This window comes from Camelus dromedarius, chromosome 24, assembly GCF_036321535.1.
Source record: "Camelus dromedarius isolate mCamDro1 chromosome 24, mCamDro1.pat, whole genome shotgun sequence".
NCBI lineage: Eukaryota > Metazoa > Chordata > Mammalia > Artiodactyla > Camelidae > Camelus > Camelus dromedarius.
The window spans coordinates 16,113,361-16,137,251 of NC_087459.1; the positions used below are offsets into that span (position 1 = coordinate 16,113,361).

At 39.4% G+C, this 23,891-nt stretch overlaps 2 protein-coding genes across 9 annotated transcripts in view; one reads left to right on the forward strand and one right to left on the reverse strand.

Moving 5' to 3' along the window:
• THUMPD1 (THUMP domain containing 1) overlaps positions 1 to 7,823 on the reverse strand; it is a 13,758-nt gene extending 5,935 nt beyond the window's left edge. For 4 of the 5 annotated variants that reach the window (XR_004130732.2, XR_004130730.2, XR_004130731.2 and 1 more), the window contains exons 1-4: positions 7,593 to 7,823; positions 5,999 to 6,173; positions 4,741 to 4,989; positions 3,887 to 4,330 (exon numbers count right to left, since the gene is read on the reverse strand). Coding sequence is in view for 2 of the 5 variants with exons in the window: in XM_031433094.2 (XP_031288954.1) it covers positions 3,912 to 4,330; positions 4,741 to 4,989; positions 5,999 to 6,173; positions 7,593 to 7,823 (1,074 nt within the window). In the remaining 3 variants the exon portion in view is untranslated. Of the gene's footprint in view, positions 1 to 494; positions 3,314 to 3,886; positions 4,331 to 4,740; positions 4,990 to 5,998; positions 6,174 to 7,592 lie in introns of those variants that run through there. The other variant, XM_064478495.1, reaches the window with a different exon arrangement.
• ACSM3 (acyl-CoA synthetase medium chain family member 3) overlaps positions 7,707 to 23,891 on the forward strand; it is a 42,432-nt gene continuing 26,247 nt past the window's right edge. For 2 of the 4 annotated variants that reach the window (XM_010982566.3, XM_031433093.2), the window contains exon 1: positions 18,775 to 18,905. Coding sequence is in view for 2 of the 4 variants with exons in the window: in XM_064478493.1 (XP_064334563.1) it covers positions 18,833 to 18,905 (73 nt within the window). In the remaining 2 variants the exon portion in view is untranslated. Of the gene's footprint in view, positions 7,841 to 8,130; positions 8,316 to 18,774; positions 18,906 to 23,891 lie in introns of those variants that run through there. The other 2 variants (XM_064478493.1, XM_064478494.1) reach the window with 2 other exon arrangements.

Sequence of the window (23,891 nt, forward strand, 5' to 3'; positions counted from 1 at the left end):
GTTTAAAATAGCAGAGGTCAAATGATTAATTAGAAAAGCACAAATGGACAGTGAATTTATCTTGTACCTGATTAATTCAAAATAAAGAGTAGAACTGTTCTAAGAGAAATGTTCAAGACAAAATTTCTTCTGCTTAACATCTTTATACTCTAATTCTTTAAGGTGGATTAGAATATTAATGTTAAAATGAGGAATGTAAAGAATTCAAAAGCCAGTAAGCGAATTTAATTAAGTACTGTATTATCATAGCTCATTTTGAAGCAAACTCACTGTAAAATATCTATCACTTGAATTAGTTAAGAGTTTTTAGTTATTCAAAAGTAATTAATAAATTTGGGGGGGGCTTTACTTTTTTGGACAAGGTACACAACTTTTGATACATAATTTGGCATAAAAACATATTTTATGATATACCTTTATAAGTATAAAGGAAGAGATTTGCCAAGAAGCAGAAAGGAAAGAAGTAGAAAAAAAGAAAGTAGAGAACACCAATCTTTAGGGAACAAATTTATTTTAATTTTTCTGAAAACATTAGGAGCTATGAAAAACAAGCTGAATATGTGGCCATACCAAAAGCACAATACAAGTAAAAATAACATTTAGAAATCATGTTTAACTTTAGAGAAACATGTTTTAAAATATCAAGTTTCACATGCTTTCCTCCGTAGAGCAAAACAAGTTTACTAAACTGCAACACTGAAGTGGAGTTTCTGTTTTTTTTTTTTAACTGACAGAATTTTTTTTAAATAAAAATTGAAAGGACAAAAAGCACTCAATTTCCATCCTGGAATCTCATCATTTACAAAATAACATGCTCAAATGTTAGTGAAAATAAACAGTCGGTAAAACTGCAAACAAATCTTTCAGTGAGTGAATTCAGATTCCAACGGAACACAGTACTACTTTACGTTTGGGGAAAAGCTTTTGTCCCACTTAGGTCTTACCAAATACAAATAAAATACAAAAATAAAATACAAAAAGGGATTAAAAACAAACTACTAAATCAAAATCTTTCTGCTGAGTAGCAGCTTCCACAAAACAAAAGGAACCCAGTTCCACAGAGCTGTATGTTCTGTAAGCATATAGCCAATTTTCCTCCCAGAGTCCCAGAGTCTTGAACTATCAAAATAAAAGTATCTTTGTCTTGGAAAAAATCTGATGAAGGCACCAAAATCCAATCATCCATGCTCCCCTGATGATACTTAACAATGCTTTTATCATCCTTTCAACATGCCTTTAACCTATTAAGATTTAACATTCTATACAGGTATGTATACGCATGACTGGGACACTGTGCTGTACACAAGAAGCTGACACATTATAGCTGACTGTACTTCAATTTAAAAAAAAAAAAGGTTAACATTCTAAATATCTAAAGATATATAAGGGAGTTCCAGCCTCATCTGCACTAGCAAGGCCCTTTCTAGTCTCTGTGCCCCTTCCAAATCCTTCTAGTCTGGTTTACCAGGCAGGACCACTAGCTAGGAGTATAAAATTGTATTTCCATGTTCACTAGCCATTAAACAAATATAGCCGTTGGTGCAGGAAGACTTAACACTTGTAATACTTCCAAACTTTTTAAAATTTAAGAATAAATCCAACTCCAGAAGCTAATTTCACAACCTCTTAGTATTCTCAATCTGGACATCTTATTTTGCAGCCGTCTTTGGTGTCTGTCTCTTCCAGCTTTTTTCAGTAGTTTTACCCTGGAGGAACCCTGAAAAAACTTTCAAGTTATGTATGTGAGTGTGAGCGCTAAACTGAAGGATACTCTTTGTTTCACAGAAATCCAGACATGTCAGACTTCAGTTTCACAGAACTGTCAGATTACAACTCTCAGAGTTCTCTTCTCTCAAAGACAAAATCTCAGGCTGAGATTCTGAGAAAGGGTTCCAAACCTGGTCACACACCAGTGTTGGGAAAAGGAAGGGAAATGCTATTTAATTTGGTTTTGCAGTTCTTTAAGGAGAGTTTAAACAAGGCTTGAGACTTGTTGCTTTCTTCGTTCTCAAACCCAAGTGGCTAAGGAAACACTTCAAGAGTGCCTTTGCCAATAGAATTATTCCAAAGAGTCAGTTTCTTTTCATCTAACACTCTTGTCACTTTAAGAAAAACAAAAAAATTTCTCCAGGTCCTTACAGAAACTGTTCATGCATTGAAAAATGTCTGCTAAACAGACCAGTTTCTGTCATCCTCAAAGCATTCAGCAAAATCTGGCCTAGTATTTTCTTTTAAGTGCTCTGACCATTCACCTTTCAACTCAAACATGCTGTGGAGGACTCCTCCTCTGCTAAGTAACTGAATTTCTTCATGTAGGAGATTTATGTGCTCTTTGTTCAGGTTTTAGTTATTTGTTTTTTTAACATTCTCACGTACATGAATCTTTAATTAAGTTCACCACTTTTGCAGCATTATTCAGAACTTCATTTCATCTCCAAGTTTATTTCAGCACTTCTCTGTGAAGAAAGCAGTGTGCTGTCACGTCAACGTCAGGATTTTCTCTCATTAAAATGAGGCAAAAGCTGTCATGGAGCCAGCCACTGATGGGGCACCAGGAGTACAGATAACAGACCGTTGGTTTTCACACAAAGACCTATTAAATTTATATTGACCATTGTTTGGGGAGGCTCTAGCAGCCAAAAAACTGTCCTTGAATTTCCTCATTTACAAATCTTACAGATGTTATAGCATGACAAACATTCATGAAATCTGTTAACTCGTCAACCCTGATAGAGAAGCTGCTGCTTACAGAAAATCTCTTTAGCATCATGTGACAAAAGTCAATTTATTACATTGAGAGCATAGTCTCTTCAATTTCTTGTACTGCTCTAGACCTAGCATTTTAACGTTGGCACTATTAGATTCTTACCAACTATGTGAATTTTTCTTTTCTGGAAGAAGTTCTGCTACTAAATAATTTGCTTCCTAAAATCTTTTCACTGGATGTGATTTTTTTCAACAAAAGCTTTGCTATCTGGAATTCCAAAACCATTAAAATAATCAACATCTTTATTTATCAAATGGCTATGATTTATAGTTCTAATTGCTGGAGCAAATGTTAGGTTTGTAAGTTGCATTCCATGAAGATGTACAATGGAATGGGACAGTCTGGATTCTGAGTCCATATTAAAACCACTGAGGCACAGCTTTCATTGTAAGGAATTTGAGTCCCTTGTTGCATTAGTATGCTGTAGTAACTCAGAAGACTAATTCATCACCAACCTCATCAGAAATGTCTGTAATTCTATGTCTAGAACCGTACTCTTCTATCTCACACCTTGCCTTCAAAAACTGAAGCACTGGACCGTCAGATCTGTTTGTAACAAACAAATGTTAATAAAATATAAAAATGGGCCTAAAAACTAAACAAGAAAATCACAGAAAGAACAAAAGCGTCACAAAACAATTCACTTCTAACCTATATGACCCATGTCTTTGCGATGTTTACAAACAACAAAGTGGCAGGGGACAGCTGAGCTGCAATACATAAAAATTCCTTCCTGAGAATGAAAATTTACCTCTGAGATTCTATTTCACATAGCTTTTTGCTCCCACAGGTCAGTTGGCAGTGCAGAAGGGGCAGGTGGGGAAGGTAATCATGAGGGTGAGGCCAACATCATCCTCCCACCACCCTCTGCTCCGTGCAGTAGGGTTCACCAATTTATCCACAGCTTCCCCTAGCTCAGCCAGATGCACATGGGCCTACTGCACACTGCCAAATGGGGCTATAAGGTTTCTAACAGAACTGTTAACAGGGCTGCTCAATTATTGTTCACTACTGTGAGTACAGCATTATGCAGCAGACAAATTCAAAAACAGTATTTTTAGTCACAATTTTATATGGAATCCCACCATCATCTCACAGAACCACAGTTGAGAAACCTACCTCCAACACCAAATGGTTTTTTTTCCTATGAGAGATCATTTTCATTTGACTCAGATCCTTCTGCGACTTGACTTGTAAGTTCAGGTTTAGCTGCCCCCTCATTGATCACCTGTATCTCAGATACTGGTTCTGTCGGCTTCAACTCACTATTCTCTGGTACCACCTGCTGGTTATTTTTTCCTTCTGCTGGGTCATTTTGATTTGCTTTGTCTCCAGATTCCAATGTAGCTTCTTTCGCATTTCCTGCTTGTGTTGCCTGCTTTGGGTTAAGCTGTGATGAGTCCTTAGCACTCTTCACCACCTCTTGGAGGTTGTATTTTCTGAATAACGTGTAATCTTTCACAACACTCAGACAACAGACAGCTTTAATGATTTCTACTACGACTGTGTACTGTGGATTGGTAAGATCCACTTTATTTTCTGAATTGAGGCTGCCCACTATCCCTGCAACAAAAGTAACAGGAAAACAGGCTGAGATACCATTAAGCTTAAGGGAAACAAAAATAATCTTTCTCTTCTCCTATTTAGAACTTGTTAAAACAATGTATATATACTAGTCCACTCTTCTACATGGACTTCAATCAAGTTCTCTGAACGCTTTCAATAAATAAATACAATCCTGAGATACTTAATAAGAGCACTTTTTTTCCCCAAAGAAAATTCAATATTGATTTGGAAAAGACTTTAGTACCTAACTACCAAAAAAATCTCATAACTAACATATTGAAAACAAGCTTGATATTATTTAAGGACATTTTAATATACTCCTTCTACACTCAAAAACATAAGACTTAAGTCTTAAAAACAAGTATTTACTGTGGCACACCTATGCAAAATCACTAAGAGAAACATACCTGCCAGTTCTTTGATAACTTCTTCTCTATTCATGTGACTGTTATTTCGAGATTTGTATACAATCTGAAATGTCCCTTTGTTTGGAGCTTTAAACCAAGGTTCTAAAAATGTTTCTGCATATTTTTTCATATCTTCTAAGAAAGCCTTGCATGTGCCTGAGATGGGTAACATTCGTAGAATAACCCGAGTCTTCTTCTTCTTGGTTTTGTATATGTCTTGGAGAATATGATGTACTAATTTCTCAGGTTCTAAAATAAAAAGAAAAAAATCAGCACCAAACAGCACAGAACAATGTGTTTAAGAATACAAGTTCTCAGATATTTTAAACTCTTCAAACTCTCTAAAATAAATTTTTCATTGGCAATGACATGAATTGACAGTGGAGTAGAAAAAAATTATCATAATGAGTTTTAAACAAGTCTAACCAATCATTTTTTCCAACTAATATTTCTTTGGTGCCTACTATGTACTAACACTGTATCTAATATGTTAACTTCGCTTTTACTGAAAATAATTGTTCATGAAGATGCTGGTGTTAACTTATTTGTGATGTCTGATTTATCTAATGGCAACACCACGCTGTTGTTTTCCTGTAACAGCAGCAACTATCAAAGTAATAAATGTTAAGTAGTACATGCTTTTTTACAAAAACAAAATAAAAATCTGCAAGTTGCTTAAAATATTTAACCAATCCATTAGCTCAGTTTATGCAGAAGTCTACATTTCACACCTCAGAGGACCCCCAAACCATGAGTTAGTTGCACAAGATCATAATGCAGTCCTTAGGAGGCATCCTGACTACATGCAAGTCTGTTCGGGGCTGTTCAGTGTTTTCACTATTTTTAAATTAGTTAACTGCATTTAAAAACCTAGGAACTTCTCCAGACTTCCAACTTCTTTTGAAAAATTAGATCTGGCCCTCCCACAACTACATTCCCAAATGGCTACAGCCATTCCAAATTGTCTGGGGCTGAGTAGCAGCTGCTTCTTTTAGACAGAATACGTACTCTTGTTTTGCCTAAAGTTATATACGAAGAAAGAGGCAAAGCCAGGTTTCCACACCTAAGCCAATGCTATGTCCCCCACCCTATTCTACCTCTTCCATATGCCTAGTGCTAACATAGTGTAGGGAAGATGCAATCAAATGATTGACTAAGCCATGCCCATGAAATCACTTTGGAGGCAGTGGTCTCTGAGACAGGGAGATGTCCAGATATTATAGGATCAATAATCTTACGGTATATTAGTCAGACACACCTATCCCAAGTGTCCTGATGAAGACTACATTGTTTGCTCCACTCTCCACAGACTGGAATCTTCTTAGTCTCATCTCTGTAGATGCCTTAATGTCACCAACTTCTTTCTTCAAGGCAGCCTCCACATCATGGTCTTCTTCCTCACTTCCAGAGGGTTGCTGATCCTGGTCTGTAAACTGTTTGCATAAAACTAATGAGCAGAAATGCCACAACAGCTTATGCTCAAAGTTGTAATTAACTACTTCTGTGAAACCCCCCAAGGCAGATGGCTCAATATTGACAATAAAGCTTTTGATTAAGACACCACTCGTCCAAAATGTGGAGGAAGAAGAGAGTTTCCTTGGACTGTGGTACATACAGTTTGAAAATGTTTTCAAAAGCACCTTGACAGTCCGGAACAGAGGGAAATGTGCTCACCAGATGAATCATTTCAGAGTGGACTTTAATCCCATCACTAGATACCTTTGTGCCTGATATGGCACTCTCCTGTCAGATTAAACCAAACAGTTATGAAGTTAAAAATCCTTACTCCTGTTCTATGAGGAACTAGGCACAGAAACAGTTCAAGAACTTCCTCAAGGCATCAGTGTAGACAGGACACGCATTGTTGCCAAGTTCTCTGCCCCATTAATGGGGCTACCAATCAGGCAATAATGGTAATTTTACACATTTATGGAGATTTCACTGTATATCAAAAAGTTACTTTATGTACATAAGCAAATTTTTTTGGCCAACCTTTCGAAGTTCTCTCATTATTCTCTTTTTTTATCTAGCTCAGCAGAATTAAATAACATGCCCATCCCCTGATCTAGTAAATGACAGTACCTGAATTTAAAACACCTCTGCAGTGTGCTCCTTCATTTAATTCCTTAGTGTGTACATGTGTATTGCTCCCAATCCTAAACCAATAATATAATTATTTCCAAATTGCAATGGGACAATTAGATTTTAGACGGTATTGTTACAAAAAGTTTTTACTGTTTTTGAATGTATTTGTAAAAGCATCTGAGAAGTACCTAGTACTAGTTCTAGAACCACTATTTCAGACACGCTATTTGCTTAGGACAAACACATTATTACAACCATAGTGTTCAAATGGTGGAAAGATACGGCAAAAACCTTAAGGACGAATGAAGTGTGTGCCCTTGTGAACTTGGACCGCCTAGTAACCTAACCCACTTGAACCTCAGTGTCCTCGTGAGCAACACTTCACAGGGCTACTGTGAGAAGTAAATGTTTCTAAAAAAGCCTCAGGAACATTGCCTGAACCGCAGGAAGCAATCTATAAATGGGAGCCACCGTGATCGAAGATGCGGGGGAACGAGGTGGGAAAGACCAAAGTGCAAGCATTTCAAATACGAGACCCGTTAAGGTGTCGGTAGCCGAGACATCACGAGGAGGCGGGAACACAGGCAAGGCCACGCCCCCACCGCCACGCACGCGGCCAGACTCGCGCAGGCGTACACGGGCAGCGGGCCTGCCACAGTTCCCTTCACCCTCAAGGGTCTGCAGGCCTGCCGGCCGGCCGGCCAGGCAGGCCGCCCGCCCGCCCGCCCGCCCGCCTACCCGCCTACCCGCCCCTCGAGGGCCGGTACCTTTTCCGGGCCATACATGTCGTCGCCATATTCGTTGAGCAGGCTGTAGGCCTCCTCCACGCACTTGCGCTCGTTCATGTTGCAGGTGATGAGAATGCCCTGTAGCCCGGGCTCCAGCTGCCGGGGCCCGCCGCCCTCGCAGCGCCGAGCCCGCTTGGCCTGCACGTACTGAGCCTTGCCTTTGCGCTTCCCGCCGCCAGGCTGAGGAGGCTGCTGGACGGGGGCCGCCATGGTGCGTGAGGGCTGAGGTAAGCGAGACTTGTTCCCGCACGGCCCTCGCGCCCTCACCTCTGTTGGCGCGGGCTGCTTACGTCAGGTGTGCGCGACGGCCTGCGCTGCTCCGTCCTCCCAGTCTCGTTCCGAGCTACGCCGGGTCCTAAAGCCGGCGTGCGGCAGACCCGCCCCTGCGAGGATAGGCAGGCGCTCACTTTCACCTCACCCGCGGAAGGAGGTGTCCCCCTGGGGAAGTGGCCTGCCTCTGGGGTTGGCGGTCTCCCGCGTCCGGTATCAGCAGCTTTGTAGCCACTCCAAAAGTGGTGGTAGTGGCACACTTTCCAGAACGTTGATGCTGGGTCCAGCCTCATAGATACCCCAACCATTCTTGGCACCTGTTCCTCCAGCCTGATAATTTTGTCGGCCTCCCAGAAGCTTCCCATAAATTCCCTTTCAGGTTAAATTTGCCGGAATATGTTTCTATATGACTTACCAAGAATGGTTGTTTGTGTAAGTATTTCACACTGCTTTCTCTGTGGTTTTATCTATAGTCTTAGCAACTATCAAGTTAATATATTATCTTTTTAAAATCGTTGAAAAGACGCCAGCTTTTAAGACTGTGTTCACGAGGAGTAAGTGTCCTCACCCTCACCCCCAGCTACTCGTCACGTACAAAGGTGTTGCCAGATTTGAGTTCCTGCAAATCCTGAAGGAGGTAATCTGCAAAGGGGCGCTGAGCTGACAGTCTTTGATTCTAACCGCAGATTTACCATTATTTCCCCCCGAAATTACCAGTCTTCTTTTTTCCTTCCACCTTTGCTTCTGCCTTTACTTTCCATAATGTCATTGTGGAGATTGCATGGCATATATTTCTGGAGGTCCTCAGTTGCTTGTGAAGAGCAGTCTCTACACTGGCCTTGCTGTGGTGTCAGGAGGCATAGAGAGAGCTGGCTGAAACTGTTTGTTGTTTTTTTTTTCCCTTCATCCTAAGTGCCTAGCATAGTGCCTGGCCCATAGTAGGGGCTCAAAAATGTTTTTGAATTAAATTCAACCCCAAAACTGGTCAATAAATGAATAAGGTTAAAACTCATGCTGTTAAGAAGGAAAATACAACCACGTCCTGATTCCATTAAACCATGTCAGAGGAACCAGAAAAGGGCACTATTATACCCCGGAATCTGTCTCTTCCACTAGCTGAATTTCAGTTGCCCATACACTAGCCTCTGCCCTTAGGATCTTAGAAGTTGGCATACAGATAAAGTTAAGATACGTAGTCTGGCCCCTAAACTATCGTGTGGAGGAGTGCCACCCAAGGAAAGCCCATCAAACAGGAACTTCGGCATTAGACTTAAGCTTCTGAGGTTTGGGCTTGTTTCTGCAGCATACCCCAGCCAACCTTAACTAATATACTGAGAATCTAGAGTTTGTTCAGAATGTCTTTACTGTTCTTGTTAGAGTCTTACTGTGCATTGTGTCCTTCTGATAAATTAAAAGAACAGGCTTCATAACAAAATGAAGAGAACATGGGTTTTAAAGTCTGACCTGAGTAGAAGACCTAGTTCTGTTGTTTTTCCGGTAGACTCAGAGGGAACCTCAACCAGTGGCCAGGCTTCTGTCTCATTGCCAAAAAAAAACTATGAAATGCCTCTCACCCTCGTCTTAGAAAATGTATATGTGGATTCTTTCTGGAAGTATATTACAAACTGGTTGGGGCAACTCTATAAAGTTTTGTCTTTTTTCCTATAGAAATGTTTACAAAAGTGTTTTTATACTTGAAGGATGTTTTTAAATTTTTTATTGAAGTGTAGGTGTTTTACAGTTTCAGGTGTACAGTAAAGTGACTCAGTTGTGTGTGTGTATGTGTGTGTGTATATATATATATCCTTTTTCAGATTCTTTTCCATTATAGTTTATTACAAGACATGGAAAATAGTTCCCTGTGGTCCCTGTGGTTTCTCTATTGTATGCATAGTACTGTGTATTTGTTAATCCTAAAGTCCTAATTTATCCCTCCTCAACCCTTTATCTTTGGCAACCAAAAGTTTCTTTTCTATGTCTGTGAGTTTGTTTCTGTTTTGTAAATAAGTTCATTTGTATCATTTTTTAGATTCCGCATATCAGTGACACCATATATTTGTCTTTCTCTGTTTGACTTACTTCACTTAGTAGGATAATCTCCAGGTCCATCCATGTTGCTGCAAATGGCATTATTTCATTCCTTTTTTATGGCTAAGTAATATTCCATTGTATATGTATGCCACATCTTCTTTATCCATTCAGCTGTCAATGGACATTTAGGTTATTTCCGTGTCTTGGATATTGTAAATAGCGCTGCTGTGAACACTGGGATGCACATATCTTTTCAGATTAGAGTTTTTGTCTTTTCCAGATATATGTCCAAGAGTGGGATTGCTGTATCAGATGGTAACTCTATTTTTAGTTTTTTAAAGGAAGCTCCATACTGTTTTCCATAGTGGCTGCACCAAATTACATTCTCACCAAGAGTATAGGAGAGTTCCCTTTTCTCCACACCCTCTCTAACATTTATAATTTGTAGGCTTTTTAATGATGGGCATTCTAACTGGTGTGAGGTGATACTTCAGTATAGTTTTGATTTGCATATCTCTGCTAATTAACCATGTTGAGCATCTTTTCATGTGGTTATTGGCCATCTGTATGTCCTCTTTGAGAAATGTCTATTTAGATCTTCTGCCCATTTTTTTTATTTGATTGTTTGTTTGTTTTTTGATATTGTGACGGTGAACTCTTTGTATGTTTTGAAAATTAAGCCATTGTTGGTTGCATCGTTTATAAATATTTTCTCCCATTCTACAGGTTGTCTTTTCTTTTTGTTTATAGTTTCTTTCACTGTGCAAAAACTTTTAAGTTTAAATAGGTCCCATTTGTTTATTTTTGCTTTTGTTTCCATTACTCTAGGAGATAAATCCAAAAAAATATTGCTGCAATTTATTTCAAAGAGTGTTCTGCCTATGTTTTCCCATAGGAGTTTTATAGTATCCATTTTTACATTTGGTCTTTAATACATTTTGAGTTTATTTTTGTATATGGTGTTAGAGACTGTTCTAAGTTAATTTTTTTACATGTAGCTGTTGAGTTTTCCTAGCACCACTTATTGAAGAGACTGTCTTTTCTCCATTTTGTGTTCTTGTCTCCTTTATCCTAGATTAATTTATTATAAGTGTGTGGGTTTATTTCTGGCCTTCCTATCCTGTTCCATTTATCTATATATCTGTTTTTGTGCCAGTACCATACTGTTTTGATTACTGTAGCCTTGCAGTATAGTCTGAAGTCAGGGAATAAGATTCCTCTGGCTCTGTTCTTCTTTCTCAAGATGGTTTCAGCTCTTAGAGTTCTTTTGTGTTTCCATACAAATTTTTAAAATTTTCATTCTACTTCTGTGAAAAATGCCATTGGTAATTTGATAGGGATTGCAATGAGTATTTGTATTGCCTTGGGAAGTTTGGTCCTTTTAACAATATTGATTCTTCCAATCCAAGAACATGGTATATCTTTCCATCCGTGTCATCTTCAGTTTATTTTTCTAAAATTTGTGTGTGTATGTGTGTTTGTGGGTGTGTATACACACACAACACAAGCAGTTCCTTAAAACTGTCTGGTCACGTCTGAGTCTATGCATATCTATCTCAAATGTGATATTACAGTCAAAGTCTTGGTAATACAGCCAGTATTTCTAATTGTCCTGTTAGAGGATAAGAGATTTTTACTAAACTTATGTAAATAAGTAACTATATTGCCATAAAAAGAATACTAAAGAGTTTCCACATTTTGGAGGGATCAGTAAAAAGAACAAGTAAATGTTTCTTCTTTATTTACAAAGGTATATTTTATCAAATTGAAGTAAGTAATTAAGTCATAGATAGCTTAGGAGACAAAGCAAAATGTTAGAGAACCACCAATATTTCAAACAAGAAGTCATAAAAATCATAATCATAATTATCTTCCTCAGTTTGCTCATTCCCATGTTATTAATTCTTATTCTGCTTACATCCACTTATCCCCCTAGTTCTGAAAATTCTTACCCAGTTCAGTTTTATGATCTTAAAGTTATCAGAAAACTATACTTTTCTTTTCTTTTCCACAAATTCTCTTTGAAGATGAAGCACTTTTGTGGGACTGTTTTTATAAAAGCATGAAAGTAAAACAATAACTAACTGTCTGCAAATGACAAAAGACCTTAAAATGCCCATTATTGAAGACCTGATGAGAGTTCATCATAATGGAAGTGACAAGGAAACTGGTTATTTCTGTAACACACAACATTTTAAGATAATAACTAGAATTATGATTGATAACATTATATCAAGACATATCAGATTTCCAGGAATTTCACATAATTTCTGAAATACATATGACATTTACTGACATAAACACAACATAAAGAAGGCTTTGTATTACTTTTTTTTTTTTTTTTTGGAAGGGGGAGGTAATTAGGTTTATTTATTTATTTTTTAAATGGAGGAACTGGGGCTTGAACCCAGGACCTCATGCATGCTAAGCATGTGCTCTACCACTGAGCTATACTGTCTCCCTCAGCTTTGTATTACTTCTTACTTGGCACTGCTTCCCATGTAATTTTGAGACAGGAAGACAAAAGTACACCCTTTTGGAAAAGAACCAGAGGACAGCCTTGAGCAGAACAGCCCTTGGAAGCTAAAGAACAAAGGCCCTGGGGGCCTGAATTCCAGAGACAAAAACCAGGCTCAGAGAAATAAAAGATTAACTTTGTCTCTATTACACTAAGGAGTACATGTAGTTGCCACAAGACGAGAAGCTCAAATATATAAATTTTAACTTTGTCTGTTCCAGGGCTTTCTTGCAGAAAATTCTCATGCACTCTTTTCATCTCACAGAAGCACTCCCTATTCCGGACAGCCACAGTGGAGCCTCCTGCTGCTTACATTTTCTGGAAATTGTCAGGGATTGTGAGATAAACCCTTCCTTTTGTTAAAAAAGCAACTCACCCCTTCTACTCTAGGAGTTGGCACTCCCCCCACCACCACCTTCTCCCTTGTGCACAAGCTATCATCTCTTTTAATAAACAGCTTTCCTTACCTAAGAGTCTTGTGGAAGCAATGTTTATTTCTATGGCATTGCTGTGCAAGAATCTGGAAAGGGCCTGATAACAATTTAGCATATCAAATAAGCCTAATTAGTTTAACATCTCCTTTTTTATAAGGGTAGAGAACAAATCTTTTTAAATGTTCCAGGGACCCTCTGGAAATTTTCAGTTAGTTAGAGGTCAAAAAGTCTTCATTTAGAATTTGATTTTGGAGGAGGGAGGGTGTAGCTCAAGTGGTAGAGCACATGCTTACCATGCAGAGATCCTGGGTTCAATCCCCAGTACCTCTTCTAAAAATAAGTAAATAAATAAATCTAATTACCTCCCTCTCCCCACAAAAAATAAACTAAAAAAAAAATTTGACTTGGGGAAGTTTGTCAAAAATATTAAGGTTTTAAACACTTGGTCAAATAGGATCATCAGTCACTGTGTAATTATACTTAGTTATCCATTTAACTAAAGTGGCAATAGATGTTAAAGGCAAATACAGAATGTTAAATAGTTGTTAAAAGTTTTAGCTCTTTTAGTAAAGAAGATTCAGCTTCTGAACACAGAAACTTATTTTAACGAAATACAGAATCTGTTTTCAGGAAGATTTATTTTAAATGGTAAATCAAAGCCTTTTGCAATCTCTTATCAAGAGCAGACCAATAGCCCAAAAGACATTGTCCTTTCAACAGAGAGAAAGAAAAATCCTAATTTTGCAGCAGCTTATTTTGGATATTAAAACTAATTTACTTAATAAATTAATTCCAATCTTAGCCAGTCCTGGCCACACATAAAATTCCTTCCCAAAGATTTCTTTTTCGTAACTTTTCTTTTACTGAGAGCACATATCCTACTTTCCTTGCATACAGAGATGTGTCCCTTATTATTTCCAGTAGCTTTAATCATGGGCCTATTCTTTCTTTTTTAACATAGATGATGACTATCAATAGCTGCCTTGGATGGAGCAGTCTCATGTGTTATCATATAAGGCCAGCGAGATATTATGTTTCTCCAGATGTCATGCAGTATGAATTACACAGTCATTTTTATGCAACCTTCTTGCTAAAAATGGATCTAGACTCTAGATCTAACTATCACCTTACAAAAAAAATAAAGGGACAGAAAATCGTGTTCAACTTAACTACAGGGTTGAATTAGCAAAATCCAGAAGACAGAAGACTCTTCGGGATAATACCCTATTTCCTACAACAAATTACAAGAAAATAAAAGATGAGGGGATGGAATTTACAGATTAAAAAAAGTTAAGATAGGGGATGACAGCAGAGTAGAAGGACCTTGAGCTCACCTCCTCTCATGAGTACAACAAAATCACAACTAATTGCTGAACAACTATTGGTTTTAAAAGACTGGAAACTACCAAAAAGATCTTCTACATCTGAAGACATAAGGAAAGAACCACAATAAGACGGTAGAAGGACCACACTCATGATATAATCAAATCCCATACCCCCCCAGGTGGGCAACCCACAAACTAGAGAGTAATTACACTGCAGAGTGCTCCAACAGGAGTGAGAGTTCTGAGCCCTACATCAAGCTCCCCAGCCCGAGGGTCTGTCATCAGGAAGAGGAATCCCCGAGCATTTGGCTTGATGGCCAGTGGGGCTTGACTGCAGAAGCTTCACAAGACTGGGAGAATTAGAGACTTCACTCTTAAAGGATTCACACAAAATCTCATGTACACAAGGACTGAGGACAAAAGCAGTAATTTCATAGGAACCTGGGCCAGATCTACTTGCTGGTCTTGCAGGATCCCCTGGGAAGGTAAGGGGTGACTGGGGCTCACCATGGGGACATACAAGCTAGTGTGAGATATATCGAGGAGTATTCATCTGCGTGAACACTGACATTTTGCATGGATCATTAGTACCAAGACCAGGCCCAACCCAACAGCCTGTAGGCTCCAGTGCTGGGACACCTCAGGCCAAACAACTAACTATGTGGGAACAAAGTTCTACCCAGCAGAAGACAGACTGCCTAAAAACTTCCTGAGCCTACAGCCACCTCTAAATACACCCCGAGATACAGCCCTGCCCACCAGAGTGGCGGGACCCAGCTCCACCCACCAGTGGGTAGGTACCAGCTCCTCCCAGCAGGAAGCCAGCACAAGCTTCTAGACCATCCTCACCCACCAGGGGGCAGACACCAGAAACAAGATAACTGATACCACAGCCTGTGGAACCCAATCCATAAACACAAGCCAGACTGGACCCTGAGACTAGCTGCCCCCTCACCCTTGGGTGGCAAGAGGGGAGTGTACTGCTGGGACACATAGGATGCCCCCTATCGAGTGCCACTTCTCCAAGGTCAAGAAATGTAACTTACCCACCATGTACATAAAAATAAAAATAGAAGTTTAGACAAAATGAGGTGGCAGAGGAATATGTTCCAGATGAAGGAACAAGACACAACCCCAGAAGAACTAAGTGATGTGGAGATAGGCAACCTACCCGAGAAAGAGTTCACAGTGATGATCACAAAAATGATCCAAGAACTTGGGAAGAGAATGGATGCACAGAGCAAAAAGTTAGAAGTATTTAACAAAGAGTTAGGAAATATAAAGAACAACCAAACAGACCCGAAGGAAACAATGACTGAAATGAAAAATGCACTGAAGGAATCAATAGAGTAAATGAGGCAGAAGAACGATCAGTGAGCTAGAAGACAAGGTAGGAGAAATCACTGCCACAGAATAGAAAAAAGGAAAACAATGTAAAGAAATGGGGACAGTCTAAGAGACCTCTGGGACAACATCAAGTGCACAAATATTCATATTATAAGGGTCCCAGAAGGAGAAGAGAGAGAGAAAGAGCCTCAGAATATATTTGAAGAGATCATAGCTGAAAACTTCCCTAACCTGGGAAAGGAAATAGTCAGCCAAGTCTGGGAAATGCAGAGGGTCCCATACAGGATCAACCTAAAGAGAAGGACACTAAGGAACATGGTAATCAAATTGACAAAAACAGAAGGTAAAGAAAAGTTTTTATTGGGGATTCATTATGTAGGCATGACTGACTGAATCATTAGCCACATGACTGAATTCTATCTCCAGCTCTCCCTCCCCTCCCCAGAGGTTGGGCTAGCTTCAAAACCCAGGCCTCTAATCACATCATTGATTTTTTCCCCCTCATCCTCCGTCATCTTGCTAACATAAACTTAGGTGTGACTTAGAAGTGTTCATGAATAACAGAAGCACTCCTATTACTCCAAGAATTTAGCGTCTCCAAGAACTTAGGAACCAGAGACAAAGGCCAGTCGATTTTTTAAATCATGTAACAGGCACGTACCAGAAGAAATGAACTTGGTTGGCCTTGAGCTTCTCCAGAGTAATATTTAATGCCACATAACAGAGGAACAAGGCCTACAGTTTTCTGAGAGAAATAAAATTTAACACAATAAATTTACACCTAGCCAAGCCAAACTTCCTGTAAAGTCTATTAGAGAGGCATTGTAAATTAAGCAAGGGAATATAATCATTACAAGCTCTTGTGAGGAAAAAAAAATCCTAGATGTTAAATTTAGCTGAAGAGGAAAAACTTTAAAGAATACAAAGAAGGAAAAGGAGGCAAGAATATTCAATGGAGAAAAGACAGTCTCTTTAGCAAGTGGTGCTGGGAAAGCTGGACAGCCGCATGTAAATCAATGAAGTTAGAACATTCCCTCACACTCTACACAAAAATAAACTCAAAATGGCATAGAGACGTAAATATAAGACATGACAACGTAAAACTCCTAGAAGAGAACATAAGCAAAACATTTTCTGACAGAAGTCCTAGCAATGTTTTCCTAGATCAGTCTCCCAAGGCAAAAGAAATAAAAGCAAAAATAAACAAATGTGACCTAATTAAACTTAAAAGCTTTTGCACAGCAAAAGAAACCATAAACATAATGAAAAGCCAACCTACAGAATGAGAGAAAATATTTGCAAATGATGTGACTAACAAGGGATTAATTTCCAAAATATACAAAGAGCTTATACAGCTCAGTATCAAAAACAAACAAATAACCCAATCAAAAAATGGGCAGAAGATCTAAATAGTTCTCTAAAGAAGACATACAGATGGCCAACAACCACATGAAAAGATGCTCAAAATCACTAATTATCAGAGAAATGCAAATTAAAACTACAATGAGGTATCACCTCACAGCAGTTAGAATGCTCATCATTAAAAAGCCTACAAGTTATAACTGCTGGAGAAGATGTGGAGAAATGGGAACCCTCCTACACTGTTGATGGGACTGTAACTTGGTGCAGCCATATGGAAAACAGTTATGGAGCTTCCTTAAAAAACTAAAAATAGATTTACCCTAAGATCCAGCAATCCCACTCCTGGGCATATATCTGGAAAAGACAAAAACTCTAATCTGAAAAGCTACATGCACCTTAATGTTCATAACATACTATTTACAATAGCCAAGATATGGAAATAACCTAAATGTCCATCAAGTGAATGGATAAAGATGTGGTATACATATACAATGGAATATTACTTAGCCGTAAAAAGGAATGAAATAATGCCATTTGCAGCAACACGGACAGACCTGGAGATTATCCTACTAAGTGGAATAAGTCAGACAGAGAAAGACAAATATCTTATGATATCACTGCTATGTGGAATCTAAAAAAAATGATACAAATGAACTTATTTGCAAAACAAACAAACTAACAGACATAGAAGAGAAACTTCGGTTACCAAAGAGGAAATGGGGATAGGGAGGGATAAATTAGGACTTTGGGATTAATAGATACACGCTAGTATACATAAAATAGATAAACAAGGACCTACTGTCTAGCACAGGGAACTATATTCAATATCTTGTAATAACCTATAATGGAAAATAATCTGAAAAAAAAATATATATGTCATATATATATTCATATATGTATATATATGAATTGCTTTGCTGTACACCTAAAAGTAACACAACATTGTAAATCAACTATACTTCAATACATATAAAAGAAGAAAACACGAAGGAGAAGGTGTGTGAAAAGCACCCCTGAATCGACTTCTACATTTGATCAGGGTTTCTCAGCCTGAGCATTTGTGTTTGGGGTTAGGTAATTCTTTGTTGTAGAGGCTGCCTTGTGAATTTTAACATGTTTAGCAGCATCCCTATTCTCCATCCACTAGATGGCAGTGTCACTGCTACCTCCCTCTCCCTCCAGACAAGGTGTGACGACCCAGTATGCCTCCAGGCATAGACCAACATCCCCCTCGGGCACAACCGCCCCCAGTTGGCAATCGCTCACATAAACTAATGCTTGATCACTGAGAAAGTTCTAGTTTCAGAAGAGAACACACGTGTCTCAAAATCTGACAATAATTCAGCTAATAAAAATCAAAGGGCTAGGGGAGGGAGATAGGAGAAATGGAAAGTACCAATTAATTTCTCAAAGTAGATACTGATTGATCCGGTCTAATTAGAAAAGTGTAGTTTAAAAAATGTCTCATCACTTAAGGTTTTCCTTACCTCTGGTGAGATCTTTTGGGATCTTTTAGGAACTATTAATGTTCCTAGTGAAGAAATGTCTACCTGGAGAATGGCTGTTTTCAGTTTCACTTCAGTTGTTTTTCTCTCAGTTCAAGCTTAAAATCTTTTTATTCAAAACATTATGCATATACTGGATCCATTTTTATCAGGCCATCCATCTACCTTCCATCTGTAAATACGAATAAATACTTGAAATCTTGTGGGCCCAGAGTTAGTAACATTTGCTTCTTCGTGGTGAGATTTGAAATGTTATCTGACTTCCTCCTTTATACTTTTCTATGTTGCTTGAATTTTTAAATGACCATGAATCATTGACATATAAAATAATTTTTCTTTATTGTTTTTCTCTTTTTCTTTTTAATGCAGGAAAACGGATGTGGGGCGTGAGGAGGGCCGAGTCCCAGATCTCGGTTGAGCCCTTGGGATGTGCCCTGCCAAGTGTGGGTCCTTGGCTTTGCACAGGAAAGAATTCAAGTGCGAGCCACCATTGAGTAAAGGTAGATGTATTTAGAGAGATACAATGCATAGAGTGTAAGACAAGAGAAAGGCAAGGAAGGAGGTGTGGGAATTGGGTGCTCAGGTTGAAGTAAAAGTAGGTAAACACTCCATACACAGAGTGCGGGCGTCTCCAAAGGAGGGAGAGGCTCCAAAGGGCCACTAGGCGTGGTGTTGTCAGTTTTTATGGTCTCAGTAGCTTCACATGCCTACAGTGGGATCAATCCAACTGCCCTGGGGAAGGGGCTGGGGTTCCCGGGGACTGGGCCACCGCCCATTCTTTGGCCTTTTGCGGTTAGCCTTGGGGATGTCATGGCGCCTGCAGGCATGTTATTTGATCAGCTGTTACAATGAGCATATAATGAAGCTCAAGGTCTACTAGAAGTTAAACTTCTTAATCCTTAAGGCCCACTAGGAGGTGAATCTTCCACCCTTTTGGTGTTAAATTGCTGTCATTCCTTGAGTGGCTGTGACCTGCCCCCTTCCCTCCTGTCTCATAGGCAGTGGGGACTGTAAATTCAAAAATCCCAATGTTACGGAAACGACAGGCCAGCCAGGAAACAAGCACCACTCGGAGGTTTGGAGTACTCAGATTTATTACGCCGGCGGACTCAAAGGGGCTTCTGCTCCGGAGCTCTGAGCACCTCCAAGACGTGTGCATGAGGTTTTATAGGGTTAATTATAAGCTTGGGATATTTGGCCAATAGGCATGGAACAGCTTTAGCAGTATCATTATCACAAAAGCAGAGGCAGGGAGGCAGCAAACCGGCACTCCAAGGCCAGATATGTCTCTGAAAATCCAGCTGGCTAGCAAAAAAAGAACATGAGCAGGGAATCGGCAAACCGACACTTTTTAACTTAGATTTATGAGTTAGCCCAGCAGAATTTAGATCAGTAATCCGACAGTTGTTATTACACTTAGATTTACAAGTTAGGCCCAGCCTGCGTTTTCCTTCTCACCAAGGCTGGAACATGGGTAGTATGTTGGAGGCACAGCAAGAGGGCTGATATGGCTGCAGCACAGTGAGGGGGGAGAGGGACAGGGCAGTGGGTCACAGAGAGGTCATCGTGCCAGATAGTGAAGTTCCTGGCAGTCCTTGTAAGCACTTAGTTTTCACCTAGAGTGACCTAGGAAGTGCTGCAGGCTGTGAGCACAGGAGCAGCCTGACAGCATTTATATTTAACCCTGACCGGTTGAACCGGTTGAAAGATAAACACAACCCCTGGTTCACTGAGACCTAGAGCAACCTATACCTTAATTTCTTTCCTTTCCATTCAAAACCACTTTATGGCCTTCTTCCATTCTTTTTTTCTCTCCTTCTTGCAGAGAAAACTTCCTCTATTCCTTCACAAGAGTAACCCCTCCAGCAACTTCATGGACACTTTTCCTCCTGTGAATACATTGCTTTCCCAGGCCCACCCCAAAGCTTGTGGTGTACGTAAATCATTAAATATAAAAGGGAGAACCTCAGGGGATTGTGTAAACTTCTAGTGTAAATTTAGCCCAGAACTTCTGCTCCGCCCTCCAAAATGTCTCCACCAATCTAGGAAAGGCACTCTGGGCATACCTTGCTTCTTCCAAATTAGATGTGAGAGTTCAAGTTTCCGGACTGCTCTTCTAGGAAGCAGATCTGCCATCATCTCCAGCTGTGTAGAAATCTGTCACTTTAGTGAGTACCACCTTATCTATCTCCTATGTAAGGTTTTCTGGGCTGCAGTGTGTAACTTTTGAGCAAAGATAACAAACAAGCAAACAAAACCAACAAATAAGAAATACTCTCACTGAAGTCCTGGGCAACAATGTTTTTCTACTAGAATTTCTCAGTTGTTGTATAATACTGTCTGGTAAGTGGCCAGGAGTATGTACACAAAAGGCTGTAAACATAGCAGCTGAGCTTTCTCGTTAAAAGCCTTTCAGTGCTATTTAATTTTGTAAAAACTATGTGCGTGTGTCAACTTGTTAAAATGTTTTGTAAAAAATTGAGTCTTAAGTAGTAGCTGTCTTTTCCCACTGTACTGTCTACTTAGCTCCCGATCCTGCTCAGTGGCAGGAATCCATCTAATGCATTCAAAAATAAACAAACTGTTACAGAAACGACAGGCCAGCCAAGAAACAAGCACCACTCGTAGGGTTGGAGTACTCAGATTTATTACGCTGGTGGGCTCAGAGGGACTTCTGCTCCGAAGCTCTGAGCCCCTCCAAGACGTGCACATGAGGTTTTATAGGGTTAATTACAAGTATGGGGTATTAGCCAATAAAGTTCAAACAACAAAAAGCAAGGAATCAGTACACTGGAGCTTATCAATTCTGAACAGATCATGTTACTGACACTTGTTGAGCTTGGATTTACAAGTTAGCTTGTTAGCCCAGTAAACTGACACTAAACTTCAGATTTACGAGTTAGCCCGGCAGAACTTATATCAGTAAACCGACACTTATCACACTTAGATTTGTGACTTAGCTCGTTAGCCTAAAAAACTGACACTAAACTTCAGATTTACGAGTTAGCCCAGCAGAACTCAGATCAGTAATCCGACACTTGTTACACTTAGATTTGTGACTTAGCTTGTTAGCCCAGCTGGGCTTTTCCTCCACAAAACTACCCCTAGGAAACTTAAGGAAATATTTAGAGGCAAACCCAAGGAAATAACCTGAGGGCAGCCGCTATTCTCCATTAGGTGGTCAAGCATGGCTCGAAAAATCCTGTATAGACATTTAAGACAGAGTCTTATTAGGTTAGGGAGACCAGTAAGGGTTTCGTCTTAACTTTGAGGCAGTGTGGGCTCTGGCTGGCAGAAGTCCCACCGAGACAAAATGAATTACTCGAGACTCTGTGGAAAAAGTCAAGAGAGCGAGAGGGAGTCGGGAGCCAACTCCATGAGCCTCTCAAATGCTCCCACATTTATTGTGTACAGTCAAAGGAAAAATCACTAACAGTTGTGTGATGGAATGCAGGAATTTAGGGAAAGACAGGGTGGGATCAAGATTGTAGAAATCACAATGTGTACAAAGGCTTTGTTTATCTTTAGGGAAGTCTGGGCAAAGGAGGAAAAAGATGACATTCTTATAGATAAGTTAAAGCAGACCACCAGACCAGCCAGTTCCTTGTTTTGGGGATAAAAGACTATCTAACAGCAGGCACGCCCAGTGTTTATAGCCGAGGGCCTGGGTCGTTGCAACGTGCAGAGTGCTATCTAAAACCTCAACTATGCAAGCAAGGCATTGTCTCTGCTTTTTACGGCAAGGAGACCAGAGTGAGTGCAGATGCACAGGTGCCCGTTTGCAAGGCAGTTACTAAGCACATTTGTTCTTCTTTAAGGAGACAAGCGGCTGGGGTCTGTTACAATTTGTTAACCCAATCATGGGCTCCCACAAGGCACTGTATCCCAAGCCATTGTTATTATGTCCCAAGTCACTGTTATTACATAGATTACTTGATGGGGAAGGTATTTATGGAGATGTAGGGAGGCTAAAATCCCCTTGGCACTGCTGTTTACATGGGTATATGGATGTAGAGGTTTCTTTTCAGATGAGACTTTTTTTTTAAACTAAAGTATGGTCAATTATAATGTGTCAATTTCTGGTGTACAGCACAATGTCCTAGTCATGCATATACATACATATATTCATTTTCATATTCTTTTTCATTAAAGGTTATTACAGGATATTGAATATAGTTCCCTGTGCTATACAGAAGAAATTTGGGGGGGTTAATCTATTTTTATATATAGTGGCTAACATGTGCAAATCTCGAACACCCAGATTTATCCCTTCCCACCTCCTTTCCCAGGTAACCATTAGATTGTTTACTATGTCTGCAAGTCTGTTTCTGTTTTGTAGACGAGTTCATAGTGTCTTTTTTTTTTCCTTTTTCCTTTTTAGATTTCCACATAGGAGTGATATCATGTGGTATTTTTCTTTCTCTTTCTGGCTTACCTCACTTAGAATGACCATCTCTAGGTCCATCCATGTTGCTGCAAATGGCATTATTTTATTCTTTTTTCTGCTAAGCAGTATTCCCAGATGAGACTTTAAATACTTTCAAAAGCCCTTCTGACCAGCAGTGGAACTATCTTTATTAGCAGTTTTCTGGGGCTCAGTATGATAGTCTGGCCTCTCAGCTCCTTCACCTACAAAGAAATTTAGAGACCTAGAAAATGAATATTATGAAATGCTAAAAATCACTAAAAAGACAGGAAAAGTACTTTGTTGGGGGAAAGGCAGTCTTCATGGTTTTGATGAGGACGATGTTGCTATTTTCAGAATGGTCAGGCTCATTTGAAGCTGCAAATGACTGGTCTATTTTTTTTTTTTTTCAAAGTATGTTTGAAGGATTCTGAACGCAGTGGAGAAAATAGTTTGAAATTTTCATCCCAATTGCAAAATAATGGAAACAGGTCAAATGATGATTGATGGGGGACTGACTGATGATATTATGGTGCAGTTGTTCACTGGAATGCCATACAGCTGTTTAAAAAACAAAACCAAAAAGCACACTGAGAAAGATCTCTGTGACCTAATAGGGAAAGCCATCCAAAATTTTATTTAAAAAAAATTTTAATGGACAAGATATTGTATATTCTAGGCTACATGGTGTATAAAAGTAGAAAAGGAGGAAAAAAAGAATCTATAGTCATTTGCTTGTATACACATGAAGAAACCCTGAACAGATACATAGAAATAATAATAGTGGTTCCCCAAGGGAATGAGGGTGGGATGAAACTGGGCAGCAGCTATGAGACTGGGGCTGGGAGGCAGATTTTTTACTGTGTGCCTTTCATGATTTTTGAACCATTTGAAGATATTATCCCCCAAAATTAAAAACAAAGTTACAACTCTAAAAACTTAGTGTTGACTACTTAACTTGTTTTTCCCGTTGAAGGAAACTTGTTGTTAGTTCTGTAAGGAGAGAGATGCCAAATGTGCAGGCTGTAACTTGCCAGCAAATAGCAGAGAAGGGTGATTCCTTATATTAAATCCCTGCTGC